This window comes from Lutzomyia longipalpis, chromosome 4 (genome assembly GCF_024334085.1).
Source record: "Lutzomyia longipalpis isolate SR_M1_2022 chromosome 4, ASM2433408v1".
In the NCBI taxonomy this organism is placed as follows: Eukaryota; Metazoa; Arthropoda; class Insecta; order Diptera; family Psychodidae; genus Lutzomyia; species Lutzomyia longipalpis.
The window spans coordinates 21,765,760-21,790,675 of record NC_074710.1 but is presented as its reverse complement, the minus strand read 5'-3'; the positions used below and the strand labels follow the sequence as shown (position 1 = coordinate 21,790,675).

Sequence of the window (24,916 nt, the reverse complement as noted above, 5' to 3'; positions counted from 1 at the left end):
TCAAAATAAAACGTCAAAAGAAACGTCAAAGTTGAGAATATATCAATTTTTTGCGTGGACTTCTGTGTGAACATTTCGTGCTGGATTTCCTCTTGCTTTCTGCGGATTTACTGGAAAAACGTGCCAAACGACGACTCAACATGTTTTCATCGGACTGTGACACGGGGGCCCTCCATCAGAGCCCCAATTCAGCGTTGTACAGCAAAGAGAGCACCCCCGTAGAAGTTGAATATGCCAGCGAGTCAATTGGGACGTTTTTCGGTTCGGAAGGAAATAAGTGAGTTTTAAATCCTTTTTCTTACTTTAGGAGTACTCTTATAAGTCTCATTTTATGTATTTCTCATGTTAAAAATGTTTAAATTATGAGATTTTATCATTAATCTGTTATTGATAGAGTGAAGCCATTCACTTGCTCACTTTGTTGACATATTTTTCAACCGGAATCTCTTTAAATGTTTGAATGGTTATAGGGGAGCTTAGGGGTATATTAGTTCAAAAATGTTGATTTAATAAATTACAAGCAGAAACAGAAACCTATTAAAAGTATTTAAATCTAATGGCCAATTCTAAAGTTTGAAATTTCTTATCGTTTGATATATTTTTTCTTACGTTTAATGATTTTTTCTCATGTTTGACGTTTCTTTTCAAACTTCTGACGTTTTATTTCTTCTTCTTCTTCTTCTTCTTCTTTTTAAAAACTTCAGGGCCGGACGTCATTTCGACATCCACACAGCCCGGACGTTTTATTTCAACTTTTATGTCTCTTCTTTTACATTTAACGATTTTTCTTACGTTTGAAGTCTAATGTCTGCCGTTTATTTTCAAATGTTATATGTTTTTTTTTTCAAGCATATGATGTTACTTTTCTAACGTTTGACGTTGTATATTTTGCAATTTTCAATTTTTTTTTAACTTTATTCGTGCAATTTTATCCTGAAAATAATTTCTTTCGATCCTTAACGTTTTAAGACGAAAAATCGTCTAAAAATTATTTTTACTTCTTTCCGGAAAATTATGATCCTTAAGGGGATAAACAACAGCCTAAACTGAATGGAATTTTAGTGATTTTATTATTCAATTACCCTATCTGACTACGCCCCCTGCTTAAAAGTATTCAGATTTTGCTTTATCTATAGCAAGAAAAAAACCTTTAAAAATTAATTATTTATTTTCTCTAAACTTATAATTTTATTTTATTTATTTATTAGTTATTCTTTATTAAAGTTTGAACGGTTAAATAACATTTATAATTTAAATTGTTATCAGCCCTATTTTGCGATGAACTTTGGTGATTCTATTCACCCCAATCTTGATTAAAATTACCCCCTTTCAACAATTTTTATAATTTTTTAGCAAAGTTTCCCTTTTAATCCACTTTAAAAATATATTTGACTTAAATTATTCAAATAAAAATATTCAAACATATTTTTTTCCAATAAAAACAATAATAATTTCAAAGGCAAAAACATGTGTCGTACACACAACGCACCTCATTGAGTCATCAAGAAAAAAGCTCACTTGGCCGAAGAAGCTTCATTCATAAATCAAATCAGTTAAATGGCTTTTAAAAAGCAATACTCGTGTTTGAATCTCAACAAAAGAACATCGTCCTGCGTGGCCAGAAACGTGCCCATCGTTTTCTATTATAAATGTTGGAGTTATTTATTATCTAAACATTCTCATAAAAGCAAAAATTGATCTTTATCACCCACCAGATCTGCACACGCTCTGTCAATTCAAAGGCGATTAGTGTGTGCACATTTTAATGGGATTTTAATCGAAATCATCCTAATTAACATTTTTTAATTGATTATATTTAAATGCTCCACAATACCATATCGCTTTAATGGCTCATAAGAGGACTCATTAAAGACATTTGGGGAGCACTTTGGGTGGTATTCCACGTGCACTACATTCAGACAAAGATAATCATTTGAAAATCTTGTCGCATGATTAACCTTTTCATCAGAGAGAAACTAATATACATTAGGTAGAAGCACTTAAGATCCCATTTTCTCGACCGATGTTCTTGATAATTTATTGCGCCTCGTGGAACACTTCTCTGTGCGAAGATCACGTAATTTTCAGCGGAAGCTGGAAAAAGGCGTTGGTTTTTTTTCTTTGATACAAAAAGGGGTGGGAGAGTAAAGGTCACAAGTCTATATATTTTTTAATCTCGCATTTTTTAGGCATGAGTATTAGATTTCGGTTTACCTTTAATACTTTAATCGTTTTAGAATTTTAATTATTGTAACAAAAATTCTATTTAAATCCTTTAATTTCAAATTTTAAACAATTAAAGTTTCCCTTTGTAGTTTAATAGAAATTATTTTCAGGCTGAAAATTGCATGAAGAATTGAAAGAGGAAGAGTTTTTAAATTTTAATAAAGAACGTTAAAATAGTTAAACTTAAGAAAAAAACAATAAACGGTAGGTAAGGAACGTCTAATGAAAGAAAAAAGCAATATTTTTAGAAAAGAAACGTAAAATAAGAGTAGTCAAACATTACGAAAGAAACGTTCTAACATTTCGAAATAAAATGTCAAAATGTCAAAAATTAGAGAAAAAAACGTCGAACGTTAGAAACATACAACATTACCTGAAATCAAAATGTTACCAAACTAACGTTAAAAGTTTCAAATGTCAAGTGGTTGAAAGTTAAGTCAAAATTTCATAAATTACAAAGATGAAACATTAATATAGAAAAGCTTAATACTTTGGAATAAACGTAAACGTTAAACGTTGACGTTAAACAAGAAACATCAAGTCTCAATCAACATAAAACGTTAGAAACACTAAATGCTAGAAGCAAAGGAAACAAAATGTCTAATGTTAGAAAAGAAATTTTAAATATATGATTTGCGCGATAAATTGCCAAAAGCGTGCTTGCTCCGTAATAAAGTCTAATTTTATCGAGTAAAATACGGAAATTTCGTGATTTTCCCAATAATTCAAAAAGTACATTATAATGACGATTTTTTTAATATTATTTAAATGGCGGAAGCATAAAATTACTTTGTCAAAGTGTCTACGAAGCATACGCGTGAAAGCTTCGTGCATTCAATTCAATGCTTGAAACATTTGCGCTGATGTTTTATCAATGCATTTTTTGAAAATGAAATTGAAGCAGCATGCATTTGAAGAAAGTAAAAAATAAAATCTTCATTGGATTGTATTCAGCGACGAAGAAATCTTTGATATTTCAAGAACTTTTTCTGAAATTTTAAGGATTTCTTACAAGAAAAAGTACGTTTGACTTATTTTTTAAATCTGTATTTTTTCTTTCTCATTTCAAGAACGTATTCCTTCTCCTTTCTCCAACCCTTACTGGCCCAAAGACAAAGTTCATTACCTATAAAACCAAAGAAAAATCCACAAAACTTATAATACAACACAAAAATAATTATTTAACCAGCAAAAATGGTTTATTAAATGCGTCATACAAAAAAAATTGTTCACGCTACTAATACAAAATTTGTATAAAAAAATTGCCTTAAAAGTTATCCAGTCATTTGCCTTAAAAACAACAACCTATAGCAAAGAATTTGAAAATATTTCTAAGTTGAGTATTAGCACACATAATCCTAAAAGAATTCCTAATACAAATCTGTGGGACTTTCAGTTGAAGAAGGCATCCCAATTGTATGAGAGGAGTGCACTTGATCGGTCGCTCTTTGTACTCTGTCGTACTGGTTTAAAGGATGCAAATGCATTCTGTACGGGTTGTTCCTGTTGAATGTAGATGTGGGTTTCTGGTTCTTGGTAGTATTGTTGTTGGGCTTTGGGTTCCTGGTAGTATTGCTGTTGAGTCTGGGGTTCCTGGTAGTATTGTGTCTGGACTTTGGGTTCCTGGAAGTACTGCTGAGTCTTAGGTTCTTGATAGTACTGCTGAGTTTGCGGTTGATTCCATGAGTAGTCGGCCAGTTGATTGGAGAACGATACGCTCTTCTGGGGTTTGTTGAACGTCACGCGCGTATATTCAGCCTTGTGTGGAGCTGTGTACTTGCCAGTGTTGTAGTCTGTAATGTAGTTCTGCTGTGGTGGGTTGTAGGTGAATGTCTGGATTGTTGGTGCATCTGTGCACAGGCCAGGGTAGCGACTTGATGTGGAAAGTCCGAAGTTTTGACAAGCTGGACTTCCTGTTGAGTAGGGATCAACTCCAACTACGTTTCCTCTGTTAAATGAAAATAATATTGAGTTAGTTTGGAGTGTCTTTGGGGTTGTTTTGCAGTTAGTTTGGAGTCTTCTTGGCTCCTTCAGTACTTACCCTGGTCCGTAGTTGCAAACCCAGAGTTTGTTGTACTTGTAACCATCGTAGTAGGATGAAAAGCCACATCCCACGAGATTTGTTTCACCCCAAACTAGCTGTGAGTAGTGACCAGTCTTTGGTGACCACGATGCACCCCAATTGTAGGCGTTGACTTCGTTAAACCAGTTCTGGATGCGCGACGGGAAGTCCCCTTCATGCTCACCAAGGGGTTCAGTGCTCCACATAATAGCAAGATTCTGTCCCATTGTGAAGCGATCTAGAATTTTTCAGAGAAGCATAAGGTCAATGTTAGATGGTCTGTTGTTACCAGGAGGCCTAAAGACCTAGCTTCCCTGTAATACTTACTCAAATAGCGACTCGGATCATGCTCAAAGGTGCACTCTGATGCCCATTGTTGCGCTTTGGCAGCCAATTCGGAGTCCCATTTCATTTCCATCATATTCTCAGCACCTGGTTGACCACGCACTTGGCCCATTGCCACGGACTGTCGTAGGCGATTGTGTGTCTCCAGTATGTCATACTTCTCCTGTTCAGTAACCCCAGTCTCTGCACGGCAAAAAAAATGGGTGGAGAGATAGGAAAAATGTCAGATTCTCACAATACAAGCACGTGGCGCACGGCATTTTCTTAATGGACCAAGGCGACACAATGAGGGAAATTTATGAGGAAGCCAATGAGACAGATATTACGACATGGTGGGAGACAGAAATGGATTGATATGCAGATTTGGCGATTCAGCGAGATTTCTCTATTCAGGTGTGTCAAGAGATGTGATTTTCATTATTGGAGATTTTTCCTTTTGCAAATATGAGAATTTTTGCTTCCACGAGGACATTTGTACTTGGGAAGATTGCCACTGCGGCGCTGCAGTCGGAGGATATGTTAAAAACTTAAATATCTCAGGATCTAAATGTGATTATTGAATGGAATTTTTTTTATTCGTTTCTGAGTCTCATAAAAAGGGTAAAAAAGAAGATTGATCGGAAATCGGTAGGGCCAAATGGGGTGTAAACTGTAAGGAGTGAGGATTGGGGGATCCTTGGGGAGTTTACTCTGCTTCTCATTGAAGCAAAGTCAAAGGAAAAAATCGTTATTTTCAATTCAAAATAAGTAAAAATTCACACCAAAATCACTTTGTAAAAGCTTTTGATTGGCAATTCGGAAGATCATGATGGTCTATGTGACCAAAACGGCTGCACAAGAGTGGAAGCGCGAGTTAAAATTACAAAATTGACCGCTTTGACTTTAAATTTTGTGTGAATGAGTTTTTGAGATCTTATTTCCATTTTGCACGAATAGAGAAAAAAAACGAGAAGAGAATTATCAAAAAAGAGAGAATCACATTTCACATAATATTTTGTGCTTTGGAAATAAATTTATTTTATGCAAATTTGCCACGCTTCTTTTAGCCGGTTGGTGTATATAATATAGGTAGAAAAAAAAGAAGAAGAAAAGATTCACACAGGGAGTTTGAAGAGGGACGCTAATTATGGTCTCAGCCTGGCATAAATTTAAACATTAAATAATCACCACGATTGGTGAAGAAAAAAAGTGACTCTGATCATTAGCATAACTCGAAACAACTTGAAGAAAATGCTTCTCATCTTCCGATGTGACAATGAATCTCAATGAAATTTATTTGGTTTCTTTACTCTCAATCGGCGCGGGTAGAGGAGAGGAAAAAACCCCGACACTGCCCATAAATTTTAAGGACACTTCCCTTTATCAATTTCCTTTTCTTTCCAACCATTCTTCTTGTTTCGCCATTTTTTTTTCACCTCCACCGTTGCGTGGAGTTAATGACTCGTTCTTGTTGCGATGCCGATTTTGGATCTTTGCGATCTTCAAGTGGAAAGAATCGAAAGAGGCAAAAAAGAAAAACTTGTCGCTGAAGATCGCCGTTGATCAAATATTGAACGATCGTGGTGATCTCAAATGGGAGGGTAATTAAATATTTTTATCGTCTTCACGCTACACTTTGAAGAGGTTTTGCAATCACATAAATTTAATGGTTAAATATTAGGTGATCTCGTGGTCAATACATGTGAGACAAGAGAAAACTATATTTACATAAATGATCTTATAACGAAATCTTTAGTTTTCTCACACAAAAAATAATTGCTTGACGATAAACTTTGCTAATTAATGCAAAATAGTTCAAATGTCTTCATTCAGAAAATTGGCTGGTTTGTCTTCGTAATAGGTTGTGAATCAAGGGATCGAAAGAAATTTGATTTTTTAGTGATCTTTCGGTTGATTTTAACCGAAAAAAAAATTTTCGAAAAGCAAAAAAAGATTTTTTTGTAATTTTTTGATTGATTCTCAATTGATCTTCAAGTGATCCTCAATTGATCTTCAAAGAAAACTTAAATGTTTTTATTCTAGAATGATCTTCATCTCAAATAATTTTTTAAATGTTCTTCTAAAATGCAATTCCTTGAGATCCTCGAATCATTCTAAGTTGATCTTCTTACAAATTTTTAGTGATCTTCAAAGGATTTTTAAATGATCTTCAGATGAATTCTTCTTCTTCTTCTTCTGCACTTTAAATTTGTACGGCTGTTGGATTCCTTGAGATGAATTCTTAATTCTGATTTTTTTTTATAATTCTCATAAAAGTTCGAAAAAAAAACTCTTCAGACGACTTTCGAATGTTTCATTACTAACTTTGAAATGATCACTAAAGTGATCTTCAAAGGTATCTCAAATGATCTTCAAAAATTTTCTAAATATTGTTTTTTTATAATTATCAGTTATATATACAAAAAAAAAACTCTTCAAATGATTTTTGAATATTTATTTATTTTAAATGATTACTAAGTGATCTGCAAAGGATTCGTAAGTGATCATCATGTAGTTTTTAAATGATATTCAGCTGATCTTTAGAGCGATCTCAACTGATCCTTCAATTAATTGTTCAATTAATATTCAAAAGATTCTCAATTGATCTTCTAATATTTCTTTATTAATTTTAAAATGATTGATCTGCAAAGGATTCTCACCTGATCGTCTTTAAATAGTTCTTACTTGATTTTCATTCAAATTCTCAGATGACCTTCAAATATTTCAAAACTAATCATCAATTGATTTTCATTCGATCTTCAATCAGATCTCAAATGATCTTCAAATGCTTCTCAATTGATCTTCAAGAGAATCTCAATTAATTTTTAAACAAACTTCAAACGATCTTTAAATTCTTAATTGATCATCATCTCTTGTAATCTTCAGTATCTCCTAAAAGCTTTATCGTGTTGAAAATCTTCAGCTGATATTCAAGTCTTTTTTGCTCATCAGAAATCTCATCATAAAGATGTTCTTCTTTCAACGAAAAAAAAAACTCCCAAATGGAAAATTTCCAAGAAATTCAATAAAATAAACTCAAAAGGAAGATTTATTCAAAGTGAAAAAAGGGTCAAAAGTATCAAATTTAACTTCCTAAATTTTGCATATTTATTCAAAAAATTAACAAAATTCGTGATCTTGAGACTCTCTGAGGTGATCTTGTTGTAAAATCAGTTGATCTTCGATCTCAAAAATTGATTTTACATCTGATAAACAAATGTAACAAGTCACAAAACATCAATTTATGCTCACTAAATGATTTTTTTCCTGAATACATAATTTCTTTTTCATCATGAAATTTGAGATGTGATAAATTTTCATGGAAAATCGGTTTTTTGCTTATTTGAAAAAAAAGATTCTTTGCCTTTTAGTTGGTTTTTCGCAGAAAGATTTGAAAATGTATATAGAGGCTTCTTCGTGGGGTCTGAACAAGCAATTAATTTGCTAATTTGATTGGTTTTAAAAGAAAAAGAACCCACACTGAATTAAATATTTGATTAAAAATTCTTCACACTGATTATAATATTTTGGGAATTCATGAATATCGATGATTTGGTCTGATTTAGTACAGTCAGGTATTGATTAACGTCGCATGGGATATATTCTTTCCACTCATTATTATTAATGGGTGGAAAGAGTATATCCCATGCGACGTTAACCAATACCTGACTGTATTTTTTTCATCTTAATTTATTCGCGTGGCAACCAACAATGGTTTTGTGCGTTTATTTTTGGACACTATGCGAATTAGTTTTTGGTGCGATATGATCGCGTGTGAAAAGCATAAAATAAATGAATGAAAAAATGACTAAAAAAGGATGATTTTTAATGAAATGTTTAAGCAATTAGTAAGTAAACTTACTCATTAGCTGGGCATTTCTGCAAGCAGTCGTGGTTTCCGTTGCGAGAATTACAATGAGGATCGCGATCTTGCCGATTATCTTCATTTTTAAAAATTTTTTAATGTCAAATTCTTATCTTTTAGTTAGAAATAAAAAAAAAAACTTCCACAATATTTTCCACTGATTCTTTTTTATGTTGATTTGCGTAAAAGGCGTTTTTTTTGTTGTTTTACTAATTCGTTGTTCGTCTATTTGTCCAACTAATTGAGTGATCTTCGCGTTTGGATGTACAAGAAAAAGAAGAGAAACAAAAAGGAAAAACAATAGGCGATAAGCGCTATATAAAAAGTCGCTAGAATGACTGCAAAAATCTTCTCCGAACTTTTTATTACTCACTTCGCGAAGACGCCTGGAAGTCTATTGCGATCAGCCACTTGGTGACGATTGCCTTTTATACTGGCGGAATCCATGCGAAGAGAGACAAATTCTGCGCGCGAGAGAATGATTCTGTGGTGGAGGTGAGCGCTTGTTAATTTTTGCAGACAGGTCAGAGACAACGCGACCAATATGAGAAAATTTTTAAATTCTCCCAGGTGATATTGAATACAGAAAAAAAGAGATCGGGGAAGATTTACCGGTCGTGCAAGATATTATGTACATTTGGGGAATTGGAGAGCGAGAGAGGATTGCTAAAGATCACCAGATGGTCCACACCACACTCAAACTCCCTCCTTTCGCAGGCATCTTTCCGCGATTCTTGAAAAATTTTTATTCTCACTTTGGTTTTATTGCTTTAGCCGATCGTGTTTGATCGTTCAGGTGAAGAATCTTTTTTTTTCAACAGAAATTCAATAAAAACTGATCCTCAGGTGTGCTGAAAAGTGATCTATTTCCCAAAAATGATCACAAATCAAATTTCCCATAGAGAACCCCAATCTCTTGACCAACTTCAGCAAATTGGAGATCACTATAAAATAGTTTTTTTTTTCTCGGAGAGGGGATCTCCTTGGACTTATCCCGTGGAGAAATTAATAGAATTTGCATGTTTAAATATCAAAGAACATGGGAACGTTCTTGTATGTTTCTTAATGATCCTCCTCGTTTGGCAAGATCGTATAGATTTATTTCTTTTGTTTAATGTTCTAAGAGAGAATAAAATGTATCAAATGTCTGGGTAATTCACAATGGGTGGTAGATAAAAAGATTAGTTATAGCGTTCAAAAAAAAGTTGTAAAAATGCAGGTTCTAATCGAAAAGTGGTTTGTGTCTTGGGTTAGATTTTTTTCAAAACATCGATAAGATTTTTTTTTTTAATAAATTCGTTTATTTTTTAGCCATTTAGAAGTTTTTGTGATGTTATTGATTATTATTAAATTCGTTAAAATATTAAACTTGAAACCGAAAGCTTATTATTAACCCTTTCGCGTTAACCTGAAACATAGAAACGATAGAAATTTTCATCATTCTATTAAATTTTATTTAACTTGTTGAAAATTGAACTTGAAGTCGAAAACTTGTTAACTCTTTCGCGTCTGTAGAAACCATTGAAACATACCGTATTTAATTTTTTCCGGCCTTTTTGTGAAAAATTAATAAGTCTTTCGATATTTTAATAATTTTTCAAAATCATTACATTTTGTGTCCTTGAAACGTTCGCACCAATGTTTCATGATTTCAATAAAATGTCTTTGAAACATTATTGAAGGCGTGTTTCAGCTAAATTGTAGGTTGAATCAAACGATCCGAATAAAAGTATCATAAAGTCCGTTAAACATTCAGAGCAATGTTTTATAATTTCAACAAGAGGGTATTATTGAAACTTTTCGGAAAACGTGTCTTTTTTAAATTACAGGTGGAGTTAAAAATACGAATAAAAGAATCAAGAATTCTGTGAAACATTCACACCAATGTTTATAATTTCAACAAGATGGTAATATTGAAACATTTCGGAAAACGTTTCTCAGCTAAATTGTAGGTGGAGTCAAAAAAAAAAAAAAAATTGTTGACTTTCAAATATTTTACGGTTTTTTCTTTTCTCCTACATTCATTTCTAAATTTTATAATCTTTATTGATTTTTCAATTAAAAATCACTTTTGAAACTTTATACAAAATAAAATGCTCATTTTGGGGGATTTTTGATCAAATAAAATAAATTTTCGTGTTCTTTTGACTGCGTCCGAATATACCGAAAATGTTCATTTTATATGCGGAGGAGAACTTTATAAAGCGTCGCAAATGACCGCGGTGATTTGGTCTCAATTTTTTTGGCATGATCAAAATGAGATGGAAATGATATTCAGTTTAATATTGTTTTCTTCCATTTTCATTCTCATTGATTGATCTTTTCATTTGAATGTAGGGCGAAGATTTATTTGAATTTTTTTTATTAATTCAGCACCTGGATTTTTTTTCAGTCTTGGTTCCCGCGTAATTTTCCGCGAGCTTTTGAATCTCTCTGAGCTTAATTTTCTTTATTTTGATTATTTTTATTGGTAGGAAAAATGGTGGAATCATAAAATTCTTTTTAGTGCTTTTATGGAGTTTTAAATCTCAAAAGAGAGCTGTGAGATCACACCAATTGATCTTTTTTGAAAGCTAATTAGGGGATTTGTCTCATGGCTGGGAGAGCGCTTCTTTAATTTCCTAAACACCTGTGTGAAGGATTTTAATGGGGAGAAACCATTAAAAGCTTCCCATGGGTTCAAAAATCTTCGTCGCGTCTTTTTGCATCTCTGGAGACGACCGTTTATCATCGTTTCTTCTTCTTTTTTTTTTCAAAAGTGATTTCTCTCGTGAATTTCTTTATGTTTTTTCTCTCATTTTATTTTTCATCGCGAATTTTTTCTTCGATGAATTTCTGCAGAATCCACAGGTAGCTCATGAAGCCTCAAAGGGTCACTCTGTCAATGTCCTCGAACGGAGGATTTTTGTCTCCCCATATTGCAAAAAAAAAAAAGAATATTTTTCTGTTGATAAACATTCTGGGGGAGAAGCAAAAAAAAATCTCAAAAGAACCAGCAGTGAGTCATTTGTTATAAATTTTCCAACGATGCCACCAAGCCCATTGACTCAATAAAAGCTCATTCAGTTTGAAGATTTTTGTGGTTCTTCCTTTATACCCGCGGAAACCCTCTTCACCTCTACAAAACTCCCAACCTGAATGTTTTATCAATAAACCAATTTATATTGTCCACTCTTTTTAGCATTTTTTTTGTCAGCATTTGTGGTGATAATCTCTGTGTCATCTTATGGGTTTGGTGGCTATGAAGAATACGATGAATTCCCCCCCCCCCTCCCATCTTTTGGTCACATACACCTGATGGCAATTTATTTAAATGTTCTCGCGCTTTTGCCGTGCCTTTTAGCCCGACTGGTTAGTGGGCTAATAATTTGCAAGTTGAGACTGAGCTGAAGATACGACAAAGTTATGCTATAAAAAAAGAAGAATTTGAAGGAAGAAATGAACTCGAAAAAGGCATTTTTATGAAGAAAAAAATTATCTTAATTTTTGTTAGTGATTGATGAAACACTGAGAACGTTAATTTGAATAGATTTTGTTGTTAAAATTCTGAGGAAGTCTTTAATCCTTTCGCGTATATTGGATTATACGTGGATTGAAACGTGAAACATTTAATTTTCCCAAATTTCCATGAATTTAACTATTTTTCCAAGTTAGAAATAAATAGTTAAGCAAAAGAAGCCAAAGAAGACGTTTTGACTAAGAAATGTCCTCCGAAAGTATCAATAAAATAAATATCGTGATAAAAAAGACCTATGTTTCAATGTTTCTATGTTTCATATGGACGCGAAAGGGTTAATAGATGTTTGTTTTATGACGTTTTATTTTCAAGAAATATGCAGGAAAAACTTGAAATTTTTGATTGAGGAACATTTCTAAAAATATTTCAAAAATATCTTGTTAAACACCAATGAAACATCAGCGCGCATGTTTCACATGATTAAATAATTAAAAATAAATTAAGCTTACATCGAAGATTTAAAGGAGACGTTTTGATTGAGAAATGTCCCCTAAAAGAATTCATGGAATAAAAAAATTGTGTTGAAAATATCAAATATTCAAATGTTTCTATGTTTCATGCATCTGTGAACAGTTTAAAACCTGAATTCTTTTAAAGGACATTGCTCAATCAAAACGACTTCTTTGACATCAACTTCATAAGCTTATGAATGTATCTATAACTTTGAATTAAAATTAATTTAAAATCAAGTAAATTAAATGTTTCACGTTTGATTCAGTGTATGATTCAAAGTTGACTAGTATATGTTTTATTCTTTCTAAAACTTCAACTTATTGATTAAGGGTTCCATTACGTCTGTGAAAATTGTTTTACGAGGAAACTCGCAAAAGCAGTCAGGTTATTGATTAACCCTTGGAGGATTCGATTTTTCTAACCTCAAACTTTGTCCTTAATTTTCTCCCAAAAAAAGAAATTGTTTTACTAACTTGTCTAATCTATATACTTTAATTTTTGACGATTAAAAAAATCTTATTGGCCAAGGTGGCCAGCAATGTCCTTTAAGGTTAAATTTAATAAAGAGTACAAAAAAATACTTCTCACTAGAGGGCAAGTCAAATCGCAAACCGCCATCTAGTGAGTAAATAAATTTATCTGCAAATGACAATGATCTTATAACCTTTTCGTATATACGATGAAAACCTTTACTTATCTTTACAAAAAAAAAATTGTTTTAGTTTTTCAGATAAACTTTATGGAATTACCATAAGCCTTATAAGAATATAAGGCAGCTACCGCAATCAATTTTATGTTATTTTTTGGGAACTCTCTTCTTTATTGTTCTTAATGAATTTCTAATCTTAAATTAGGCTTTTATTATGTTTCTTTTGCTTTATTTTTCGCACAAGATACAATGTATGTATGTAAATAAAAAAGAAAGAAATGAAGTCCATTTCTTTTATCAAAAAAAGCGTCTGAGTGCAGAAAGAAGAAGTGTTATCGTTGTGCCTCAACGTTCCCCAAAAGTCTACCACCAAAATGATCTAATGGTGGCAGCTCGCACACAAATTATGCCAAGAAAATGTCTCTGAAGAATTAAATCTTTTTTTTTTTATTTTGAATTTAAATGCGAGTGCTTTTGATCATTTTCATTCTGGTTTTTATCGCTTCTTGTGAGTTGGGGAATAAGAAAAAAATTCACAGAGTGTTGTGTAACCTTTTTGGCGGGAAGTGAAGAGGTGCAAGCGGGACAAAATATCACACTTTTATTGATATCTCTGTATAAATTGGCGATTGTAATAAAAAATATATGTATATTCATCTTATATTGGTGGAGGCTTCATTCATGCGAAGTTGATGCTCGATGTTATTTATTGTTGGGTTGTCTGTTTTTAGGAAAATGATTCATATATGGCCAAAAGGAGTTGTGCGGTCTTTATTGGATGGTTTGGAGACCATTAATGAAGTCATAGATTGAGGAAAAGAAGAATTTTTTTGTGGGAGAAGGGGAAAAATTTGAATTTTACAATAGATAAGAAAATTAATTTGCGACGATGCAGAAATTTGCGTATTTTGCATCTTTTTTTTATACACTTCTTCTCTATTCCATCATCAATTAATATTTTTATTGATTCATAATTTTTTGGAAGGTAGTAAATCCATCATTCTCCCTCTCATACCAAGAAATGTTTTGATATCAATTTTCTGTGAGATTCGTCGCAAAAATCTTTTACAACTTCTTGGATTTTTGAGGGCAATCTTTGGGCATAAAAAATTATTTTTCACGCGCAAAATTTCGCGAGAAATTCGTAAATTTTTCAAAGAATTTCTTCGTTGGAGAAAAATATTTCTTTAGAAGAATGCGCACCTTTTGCAAACAAATATCTCGTTTTACTTTTTTGCAAAGAAGCTACAAAAGAATTATCAATGAGATTTGCATCATCATTTCGCACCTACCATATGATATTTACACAAAACTCCTGACGTCCAACAATTTCCCTCCAAATCACCTCAAGCACGAGTTTTTTTTTTGCATTCTGGGATAATTTAGCATTTAAATCTCAATTGCAAATCACCTGGAATACCTTCTGAAGATGCGTAATTGGCACCTCAATATTGCGTTTCAATCACAAATGACAATCTTGACCACAAAGTTCAAGATTTTTTTCTCTTATTTCAATGGTTTTGCAAGAAAATCATCTCCCGGAGAAACTTGATGGAAAGCCCGAAATGTGATACGAAATATGATCATTTTTTTTGTCTAACTTGTCTATGGTCTTTCATGAATAATTTCTCCATAAATTTTCAATCAATAAATCATGCAGAAGCACAAGGAAAAAAAATCATAATAAATATGCTTATTGAGAGAGATTTTTCTTAACCCTGTCCTCAAAATATTTCCACGAAAGAGAATAAAATAAATCTATTGATTTATCTTGTTATACTGTGGAAAGGTATTCATGCTAAAAATGCTATTTGTTTGCATTTAAATTGACTAGAAAACTGTTTCAAATACTCTGTGAATTTTTCTTTAAATAATATTTAGCCCTTTCACGACAGTTGGGTTGTTGACATATGTTGGTTGAGCCTAAACAGGAAAGTTAATAAGTTAGAGAGCTCTATTTTGACCAAAAAAGTGCCTTAAAAGGCAGGGGGCGTAGCGAGAAATCTATTTAAGGATTTTTTTAGAGAATAAAAATGTTGACAGTTTATCTGCAGAACTCTAACGTTTGATGCTCCTATTTAAAATGTTTAACGTTTCTGCTTTAACGTTTGCTATTCCCTTTTCAACGTTTGACATCTCGGATTTAACGTTTGACATTACATTTTTATGACATTTATTTTTCAACGTTTAACATTATTTTTTTTTCAACAAATGCCTTTGACATTTATTCTACATTTTACGCTTTATTTTTGAAGTTTGGCGTTTCTTTTTTAAGAGTTTGGCATTTCTTTTCTTACATTCGACGTTTTCAAAGCATTTAACTTTCGTTCTCTCTCTAATGTTTTTATCTGATTTCAAAATTTTGATATGTTTTTTATTTGAAGTTTTATGTTTATTCTGACGTTTTCTCCAAAAAATGCGTTTGACGTTTATTGACATTTATTGACTTAACGCCCTTAAGTTTGACGTTTCTTTTCCGGAATTAGGCATTTCATTTCTTACATTTGACATTTTTGAAGCCTTTAATTTTTGTCTTCTAAAGTTTTCGTCTGATTTTAGGATTTTGACGTTTTTTAGGCGTTTAACGTTAATTCTGACGTTCTTTTTTACTGTCACGTTTGACGTTTATAAAATCGAAAAATCACAGCTAAAATGGATTGAAAATTATGTAATTTGTAGCATAGATATAATTTGTTTGATCTGTTTTTTTTTAATTTATAATTAGCACTAAGACCTTCCTAACAATTTAGCTAAGACGTCACCCATCTGACATTAAAATAAACCACGTGAATTTTATAAATGAAAATTCTTCATGAATTTTATAAATGAAAATTCTTCATGAATTTTACTAATTTTTTACAATAAAAATTTATAATTAAACATTTTGGTTGTTTTAGTTTATAAGAATTTTTAATAAGATTGGAATAAAAGAAAATCTAGCCAAGACACATTCCTTATTCTAACACTGAATTCCTTAATTTCTATCCTCAAACAGACACAAAGATCTAATTGAGATGCTAGATAGCAATAAAGTTGGCCTCAAACTTGAGGCAATGAAGAGAATTATAGGGATGGTGGCCAAAGGTCGTGATGCATCGGATCTTTTTCCGGCTGTTGTGAAGAATGTCGTATCAAAGAATGTTGAACTGAAGAAACTCGTCTATGTTTATCTCGAACGCTATGCTGAGGAGCAGCAGGATCTTGCTCTACTGTCCATTTCGACGTTCCAACGCTCCCTCAAGGATCCCAATCAACTTATTCGCGCCAGCGCTCTGCGTGTTCTCTCCAGCATTCGCGTTCCCATGATTGTACCCATTGTTATGCTAGCTATACGTGATTCAGCATCCGATATGAGCCCCTATGTGAGGAAGACGGCAGCCCATGCAATTCCCAAGCTGTACAGTTTGGATGCGGAGCAGAAGGAGGAGCTTGTTGGGATAATTGAGAAACTCCTCTCAGATCGGACGACCCTCGTTGTGGGATCAGCTGTAATGGCCTTTGAGGAAGTTTGTCCCGAACGGGTGGATTTAATTCACAAAAACTACCGGAAGCTCTGCAATTTGATTGTGGATGTCGATGAATGGGGGCAGGTGATCATTATAAATATGCTGACAAGGTGAGTTCTTTAATTTCCAATGAGTCTGATAAGGGAACCTAGAACATGGCCAGGACACCAAAGGTTTTTTTCTTTTGTTTTCAATAGAAGAAAAAAAAATTTAAAAAATGAAAAAAATCGTATGCTTTTCTTGCTTGAGACTCTTGAGACCCTAAAAATGAAAAAAAAAAAGTTTTGGTTTGGACCTCAAAATCTACTGAGAAACTAATTTTTCTTATTTCAGGCATTAATATCTGATTTTTCTTATTTAGGACCTCAAGGTGATAAAGTTACATACTTGAGACCTTATTTTAATTCCTTAAGCATCAGTCTATAAAGTGCAATAAAATGTTTTCATTTTTTTTATCTCAAGACTGCAAAGTTTTGTTCTTGAGACCCTAAAAGATTGCAAAAAAAATAGTCTAGAGCCTAAAGACCAAAGGTGTCTTAGGACCTAAAGTTTTTTTTTACTGGAGATCTTAAGACTGCAATTTTTTCTTGTTTAAGGCCTCTAGATTTCACGATTAATTACCCAAAAAAGCAGAGGGTTTACTTGAGACCCCAATACTACTTATAATTTTTTAGGACCTCAAGAATACAAATTTTTTATCTTTAAAAGAGAGACTAGACAGCAGATAGTTTGCTCGATACCCCAAGACTTAATATTTTAGGACCTCAAAATATTTTTTGGGACCTCAAGAATACAGAGTTTCTATGTTTGAAAGAGAGACTAGACAGCAGATGGTTTGCTTGAGACCTCAAGAGTATTTTTTTTAGGACCTCAAGAATACAAATTTTCTATCTTTGAAACAAAGACTTCGTTTGACGTCAAAACTGAAAGTCTTTTTCTACGGACCTCTAGATTATAAAATGTTAAAACTAACTTAAAAATAAAAATTTACACAGTTCTGAACATATTGTAAGGTTCCCTAGTGTGTGAATTAGTTGGTGTACCACATACGTTAAATTATGTGTGAAAAACAAAAACTCTGCAGGTACGCAAGGACACAATTCACAGATCCAAATGCGCATGAAAAGTTACTCGATGAGGAGCGCAAGAGGAAGAAGAAACCACCGAAATTGTCAGATTCCACCTCCAATTCATCCCAGGAGGAAGATGACGAGGAGGATGATGATGATTTTGAGTTGAATCAGGAGACAAAGAGTGTCCTTGATGCGGATCATCGTCTCCTCTTGCGTCAAACGAAGCCACTGCTGCAGAGTCGAAATGCTTCAGTGGTAATGGCTGTAGCGCAGCTGTATCATCATGTTGCCCCAAAGGCTGATGTTCAAATTGTCGCTAAGGCCCTCGTGCGTCTCCTGAGGAATCACAGAGAGATCCAAAGTGTTGTCTTAACGTCCATTGCGTCAATGTCTCAAGATCAGAAGGTGCGCAGAAGGTTTTCTTGAGGGGTGTGTGATGTAGCATTAATGTTGTTTCTCTCTGCAGAATCTCTTTGATGTGTACATCAAATCATTCTTTGTTCGTACCAATGATCCGACGCATATTAAACTCCTAAAGGTGCAGATTCTAACAAATCTCACAACAGAGACGAATATTTCCATCATTCTGAGGGAATTTCAGACGTACATCAAGAGTAATGATCGGGAATTCGTGATGGCCACCATTCAGGCCATCGGGAGGTGCGCAACGACAATTAGCCAGGTTACTGAAGTTTGCCTCACGGGGTTGGTACACATGTTGTCCAGTAAGACGGAATTTGTTGTGGCTGAGAGTGTTGTGGTGATCAAGAAGCTCCTCCAGAGTCACTGTGCTAAACATCGTGAGATCATTGTGCAAATGGCAAAACTTCTTGATCACATTACCGTAGCTGCTGCCAGAGCGGCTATTATCTGGCTCATTGGGGAATACAATGAGTACGTGAAGAATATTGCACCTGATGTCCTTAGGAAGATTGCTGAAACATTCGTGAATGAGGTAAGTCGCAAACTCCCTCAAATGACTTTAAAAAAAAACTTTGTGATCGAGCAATAGGATTAATGCTAATGGGACAATTTTGCACCATAAAATTCCACATACAAGTTTTCCTTCGAAGTTTGCTTGAATATTTCCTTCCCATGAGATGTTGAAGAATTGCACACAATCCCCCCTACCTCACCCCTCTAAAAGAGCTCATAAAAGCAGCACGGGCCAAAATTAGAAATGATCTAAATTATTTTTTCGCATAATGACAAAGAAGAGAGGCGTTGGATGTGATTTAATTTGATGAATATCGCATTTATTGATGGAGTTTTATATGAAAATCAATAAAATTATAGTTATTAAAAGTAAATTGAAGCAATAAAAGCGATTTATGAAGTCATCCATCAATCACAGACTGATTTTCAGAGCTTTGGGGAAGCGAGTTTTTGCCTCAAAAGAGCAACAAAATGGGTTAAAAAATAGTGAAGAATAATGAATATTCGCAATGTTTAACAAAGAATTATATTACATTAATGGAATAATTGTGAATTTTAATGATTTTAATCAAATATTGGGCTTTATTCAGCGACCAAGAAAGCCTTGAAATTCGCTTGAAATCTTGAAAATTCAGTACAAAATTCAAAGATTTCAAGGGATTCTTGGCCGCTGAAAAAGGCCCATTTGGAATATTCTACGCAGGGGTGTAGCCAGAAATCATTTCTTGGGGCTTGTTTTAGTACCTAATTATTTATTATTTTTTTAATTTAAAATATGCAAAAAATGAATTAAGAAGAACTTTTACTAAAAGAGATTACTAAAAAACTATTAACGGAAGCTTTTATTTATGAAATTCTAACGTTTGACACTTCTTCTTCTCCTTCTTTTAAATATTTGGGCTAGACGTCATTTTGACATCTACATAGTCTAACGTTTGACTTTCCATTTTTTACGATAGACGTTCGTTTTTTTAACATTTGACATTTTGACGTTTATTAGTCATTGACAGTTCTTTTAAAGTTTATCGTATTTTTTTCAAACGTTTGATAAAGGTCGAAAATTGCCTTTTCTGTTTTTAATAATGTAATTTTCACAATAATTATAATTTATTTTAACTTAAAACCGAAAAAACCTGAACTTTTTATTGTTTATTTTAAAGTTTGTCGTTTGTTTTAACGTTGAAGGACTTTTCTGACTTTTCTAACATATGACGTTTCTTTTCTATGATTGACGTTTATATTATAATGATTATAATCTATTTTTCAACGACTGATAATCCTCTTTGAACGATTCTTTTTCCTTTTTCTTTTTTTTCCACAGTTTGTTCAAACATTCAGCATATCTACATTTTCTTATATTTGACGTTTATTGTATTGTTTGACGTCGTTTACTTCAATTTTTATCATTTTCTCTAATGGTTGACGTTCATTTTTCAATATTTCAAGTTTATTTCAAAGTTTGACATAACTTTGTCTTAATGCTTGTCATTTATTCCAACATTTGACATTTCTTTTCTGTTAACGTTTATTTTAATATTCTGTTAATTTAAATTTTATTTCTTTCAAATTTTGACTTTCAATCTTAATTTAAACGTTTACTATTTTAACGTAACGATTTTGGCACTTTCGCCCTTCTTTGTAATACTATGTCTTGGATAGCAAAGGTATGACGTACTTTTTACATCTATTCTAAAGTTTAAATAATTTATTATTACAATCAAGAATTCTCTCTTAACGTTTGACACCTCTTTTCTAACGTTTGACATTTCTTTTAGTACATTTGATCTTTTTTAACGTTTGAAAATTGTCTTTTAAATTTTTTCGTGTAATTTTCACTCTTGAAATAGTTTCCCTGAATTATATTGAAAGAAAAATCTAAATTATTTAAACACGTAATTATCCTACCTGGCTACGTTACTGCTTCTGTATTGAAAATTTCAAAGCAAATATATATATATTTTTTTAAATATTCAAAATATTTTGAGAAATAACTGCCAATTTAAGCCATCATTTTGTAAGAAAAGTATATTTTCCTTTCTTAGGAAAATTCCGTCAAACTCCAAATCCTCACGATGTCCGTGAAGCTGTATGCTACTAATCCCGAGCAGACGCGCCTCCTGACCAAATATATCTTTGAGCTGGCGCGCTATGATCAGAATTACGATGTACGCGATCGTGCACGTTTCCTCAAGGCACTCGTGGGAATTGATGGGGAACCCAGTGTGCTGAGTAGGAATCTCCAGAAGATCTTCTTATCCCGCAAACCAGCTCCTGTGATGGAGAATGGAGCCCATGAGGGGGCAACGGCTCTCCAATTGGGAAGTTTGTCGCACTATCTCAAGCTCAAAGCCACCGGGTATCGAGATTTACCGGAATTCCCGGAAACAGCCCCAGATTCTTCCGTGAGGAATGTTCAGACAAAGATGGAGGTTGTTCTGAGTGCTGACAGAGATCTCTTGGCGCCGGAAGTCAATGAGAATTCGGGGAGAAAGGTAAAATCGAGAGATTTCTATTCGGATGAATCCAGCAGTGATGACGAGGAGGATGATGAGGAGGAGGAGGACGATGACGAGGATTCCAAGGAGGAGAAAAATGATTCAGATGAGTGGACCGAAGATGAGTCATCGAGTGATGAGACATCATCGTCATCCAGTGAAAGCTCATCGGGATCAGGTGATGAAGGAGAGAATGATGAACAAAATGGTCAAAGTGAACATCAGGCGGAGAAGAAAATCTCAACAACTTCAAATCCCGCAAGTAATTTGGATTTACTTTCCGGGTTGGATAACACCCTGTTTTCAGCTCCATCCGGAGGGGTTCCAATACAGCCTCTTGGGGTGCTTCAACCAGCAGCAGCAGCAGCAATGGCAGTGTCCCTCGGGAAGCACAGCGTCTTACCACCAGTTTACATCCCAACGGAACATCATGAACTTTTGAGCAAAATTAATGGCTACGGCCTGGGGATTGTGTATCGTTTCACGCGATTTAATCATCTAACATCCCCCACACATCTTTCCGTGGAGCTCGTACTGAAAAATCACAATACCATCCAGGACATTGGGAATGTGCAAGTGGAGACGCCAAAATCCCAGCCGAATGATGCAATTCGTGCATTCCCAGCAATCCCTCAACTTGCCCCCAATGCAGCGCTAACAGAGACCCTGGGAGTGGATTTCAATGATTCCACCCAACCCATTTCCTTCACAATCCTCAGCAGTCTCGGGCGATCGCAGGTGTCCATTGGAGCTCCCGTTGGAGAGCTAATTCAACCCATTAAAATTCCCGAAGATACCTTTAGAGTGGAACGGAATAAACTCCGTGGAATGACAGAGCATTCATGCACCCTCACAACATCTTCCGAGGGGGATGTCCGCAAAGGGATTGAAGAGAAAATCTTCCGGCTTGCAAATGTGGCAGCAGTTCCGTCGAATGAGGAGAAAATCCTCCAATTTGCTGGGCAAACTCTCAAATCCAAGAGCCTCCTCCTCATTACGGTGCTCCTAAAGGATGCCCAAGAAGTTCAATTGACTGTGAACTGCGAGAAGATCGTAATGGGATCAATCTTGCTCAATGACATCAAATCCCGCGGCATCTAGAAGCGTAAGTTTATTCCCTTGTTTATGATTTTTTTTAATGAAAATTCCAGCATGAATTTATATAAATGAAAAAGATAAAAAGTTTCTCAATAAAATATTCTTATTCAATTTATCTATTACACTAAAATGCAAAAGAGTTTTCATTCAGATTTAAAAAGGTTTAATTATTATATAATTTGATAATCTCAAGAACATCAATAAGATCCTAATTTTGGGATTTCCGGGTCTAAAAACTTAAATTTAGTATTGAAAAAAAAGTTTTTTTGTCTGAATAACCAATTTAATGGTCTGAAGAACGTACAAGACAAGAAAAAAATCTTAGATCCTATTTACAGAAAGATATATTAAAATCTCAAAAATTTATGTGTTTGATTTGAAACTTAAGGAAATTTTAAGGTCTGAAATTTAATTCCTAGGTCTAAAGGAAATCCTAGGGCCTTAATCTAAATCCCTGGCTCCAAAGACATATAAGGTCTGAAAAGAAATTTCAAGGTGTAAAGAAAATTCAAAGTTCTGAAGTTAAATTCTTAGTTCCTTAGAAATTTCTAGGGTCTGATGCTGAATCCCAACATTTATAGAAAATTCTAAGGTCTGAAAATGAGTTACAAGATCCAAAGGAAGTTTTAAGGTCTGAAGTTTAATTCCAGGCTCTAAAGGAAATTTTAGGGTCTGAAGCTGAATTCTTAGTTCCTCAGAAATTTCTAGGGTTTAAAGTTGATTCTCAAAATCTACAGGGAATCTTAGAGTTTGAAACTAAAATCCTAGATCTTAAGGGAATTGTTTGGTCTAAAGCAGAATTCTTAGTTCTTCAGTAGCTTTAAGGGTCTGAAATTGAATTCCTAGATCTAAAGGAAATTGTAGGCTCTGAAGCAGAATTGTTAATTCTACAGAAACTCTAAGGATTTGAAGCTGAATTCCTAGTTTTAGAGGAAATTCTAGGGTCTTAAGCTGTTTCCCAAAGCCTACAGGAATTTCTAGGATCTGAAGCTGAATTGCTATGTCTAAAGAAAAATTGTCATATTTTAAATAATTTTAGTACTTATATCATTTTTGTAGGTGTAGAAAGTATATCTAGATAAAAAGCTTAGACTTAATTTTTTTAATTGTGTTCAGTTTGAGGAAGATCTAGGGTCTGAATTTTTAATAACAGCATTAGGAAAAAATTGTAGAGTCTAAACATATTTCACTTTAAAATCTTGAATTTTCGAAGCGTCACAAAAATTTTTCTTTAGGATTATTATTTTTTAATTCTAAGATCTGTAGATAATTTTAAGGTCTAAACCTGAAGTTCCAAATTACAAATCACAGAGAAAAGCTTAATAGTTAAATTACGAAATTTTTAGGGTCTGAAAATGTTTATGAGTCCTAAACTTAGAATTTCAGGTTTTGAAGAAAAATTCAACAGTCTTTATTTTGATTTCCATCCCTGAAAGAAAATTCTATGGTCTGAAATTTAAACAAACAGGGCTGATGATAACTTATCTTAAGGTCTCAATTTTAAAATTCTAGCCCTCAGAGTGTCCTTAAAATTCATAATTGATTCACATTCTTTGTTTTTTTTTTTTATATTTTTTCTCATATTCTTCTGATTCTTTATGTTGATCCTCATTGGCCATTTTCGAACATGAATGTATTTTGGTTTTCAAAAGAAGCAATTTATTTTGCAAAACTCCCATTGAGTTCAACGAATTTGATAATCAATATCTGCCTATGTTTACAGCTCTTAAACCGTTCCCCCTTTAGCTACTCCTGTGTGTGGCATTTTTTACTATGTTTTGTTGATAACTTTTCGCTTTACTATTTCTTTGACCCAGAATTAGAATGAGAAAATACAACAAAAAAAATCTTTTCAAAAGCTTTGCGTCACTAAAACATAGAATAACTTAAAAGCCTCTCAAAGATATGCGCGCGAGCGTGCTTTTAAAGGTGGCCGCTGGGTGAGTAAAATTATAATATTTGGCAAATCGAATTAATTGCAGTCAATCAATAATCGATTGAATTGATAATTGAATGTGATTCATTTTCTTGCTGGCTGAATTCATTGACATCACCGTCACTGTGCCGCGCTAGCTCCTTCCCGTGTTAAATGATAAATGCGTGCATTTTTTTTTCTTAAGGTGCGCGCGCGAGACATCTCAGTTTTTGCACGGAAAAGCGTAAATTTTGCAAATTTATTGATGAATTTTTTTCATCTTCAAAATGAATTTCCAAGACAAAAAAAAAAACGAATGATTCTCGCACAAAAATAATTCATATTTAAATATTAATGATGAAAATAAAAAAAATAAGAAAAGAAGCTGCGAATGAGACTCTGACCTCTCTTTGGTTGGGGCTCAATATAATTAATTTGTTCACACGTGAACACCATCTCTTCCTCGATGGGGGCATTTATCATTTGAAAAAATTGATTTTAGTGGCAGGTGATGATTTTTTTAGAGCCTCCAAATAGCACATGAATCACACGCAAGAAATTAAATGAGTCTCATTTTATTGCCATGAATAAGTTTTTGCGGTGCCTCTTTTGGTTTACGAAGGTGCGATTGAGGAAGAACAACCCCTAAACAAAAGGCGCACGTGGTTGAATTTTATTATTTTCAATCAATTAAAAATATATTTATAATTAATTTTATGCAAATTAAGCATTTTCTCGAACACCATCAGAGAGGAGTTTAGTCATTTTGAGGCTCTCATGTAGGAAATATTGGAAGC

The 24,916-nt window shown here is 33.6% G+C and overlaps 2 protein-coding genes and 1 long non-coding RNA gene across 3 annotated transcripts; 1 reads left to right on the top strand and 2 right to left on the bottom strand.

The window, feature by feature from the left end:
* The first annotated feature begins 12 nt into the window (after positions 1-12).
* Positions 13-22,334, top strand: LOC129794880 (AP-3 complex subunit beta-2). The gene is made up of 5 exons (XM_055835793.1): positions 13-277; positions 16,092-16,712; positions 17,687-18,080; positions 18,142-18,630; positions 20,654-22,334. Exons 1-5 carry the CDS (start codon positions 141-143, stop codon positions 22,205-22,207), a joined length of 3,195 nt encoding a protein of 1,064 aa, XP_055691768.1. The 5' UTR covers positions 13-140; the 3' UTR covers positions 22,208-22,334.
* LOC129794921 (scoloptoxin SSD976-like) lies at positions 3,407-9,009 on the bottom strand. Its single transcript, XM_055835860.1, has 4 exons — positions 8,475-9,009; positions 4,616-4,816; positions 4,268-4,526; positions 3,407-4,174 (listed from the first exon to the last, which is right to left on the bottom strand). Exons 1-4 carry the CDS (start codon positions 8,557-8,559, stop codon positions 3,619-3,621), a joined length of 1,101 nt encoding a protein of 366 aa, XP_055691835.1. The 5' UTR covers positions 8,560-9,009; the 3' UTR covers positions 3,407-3,618.
* Positions 5,061-6,573, bottom strand: LOC129794944 (uncharacterized). The gene is made up of 2 exons (XR_008751093.1): positions 5,987-6,573; positions 5,061-5,874 (listed from the first exon to the last, which is right to left on the bottom strand). It is a non-coding gene; the product is annotated as an uncharacterized LOC129794944 (long non-coding RNA).
* Positions 22,335-24,916: the final 2,582 nt, after the last annotated feature.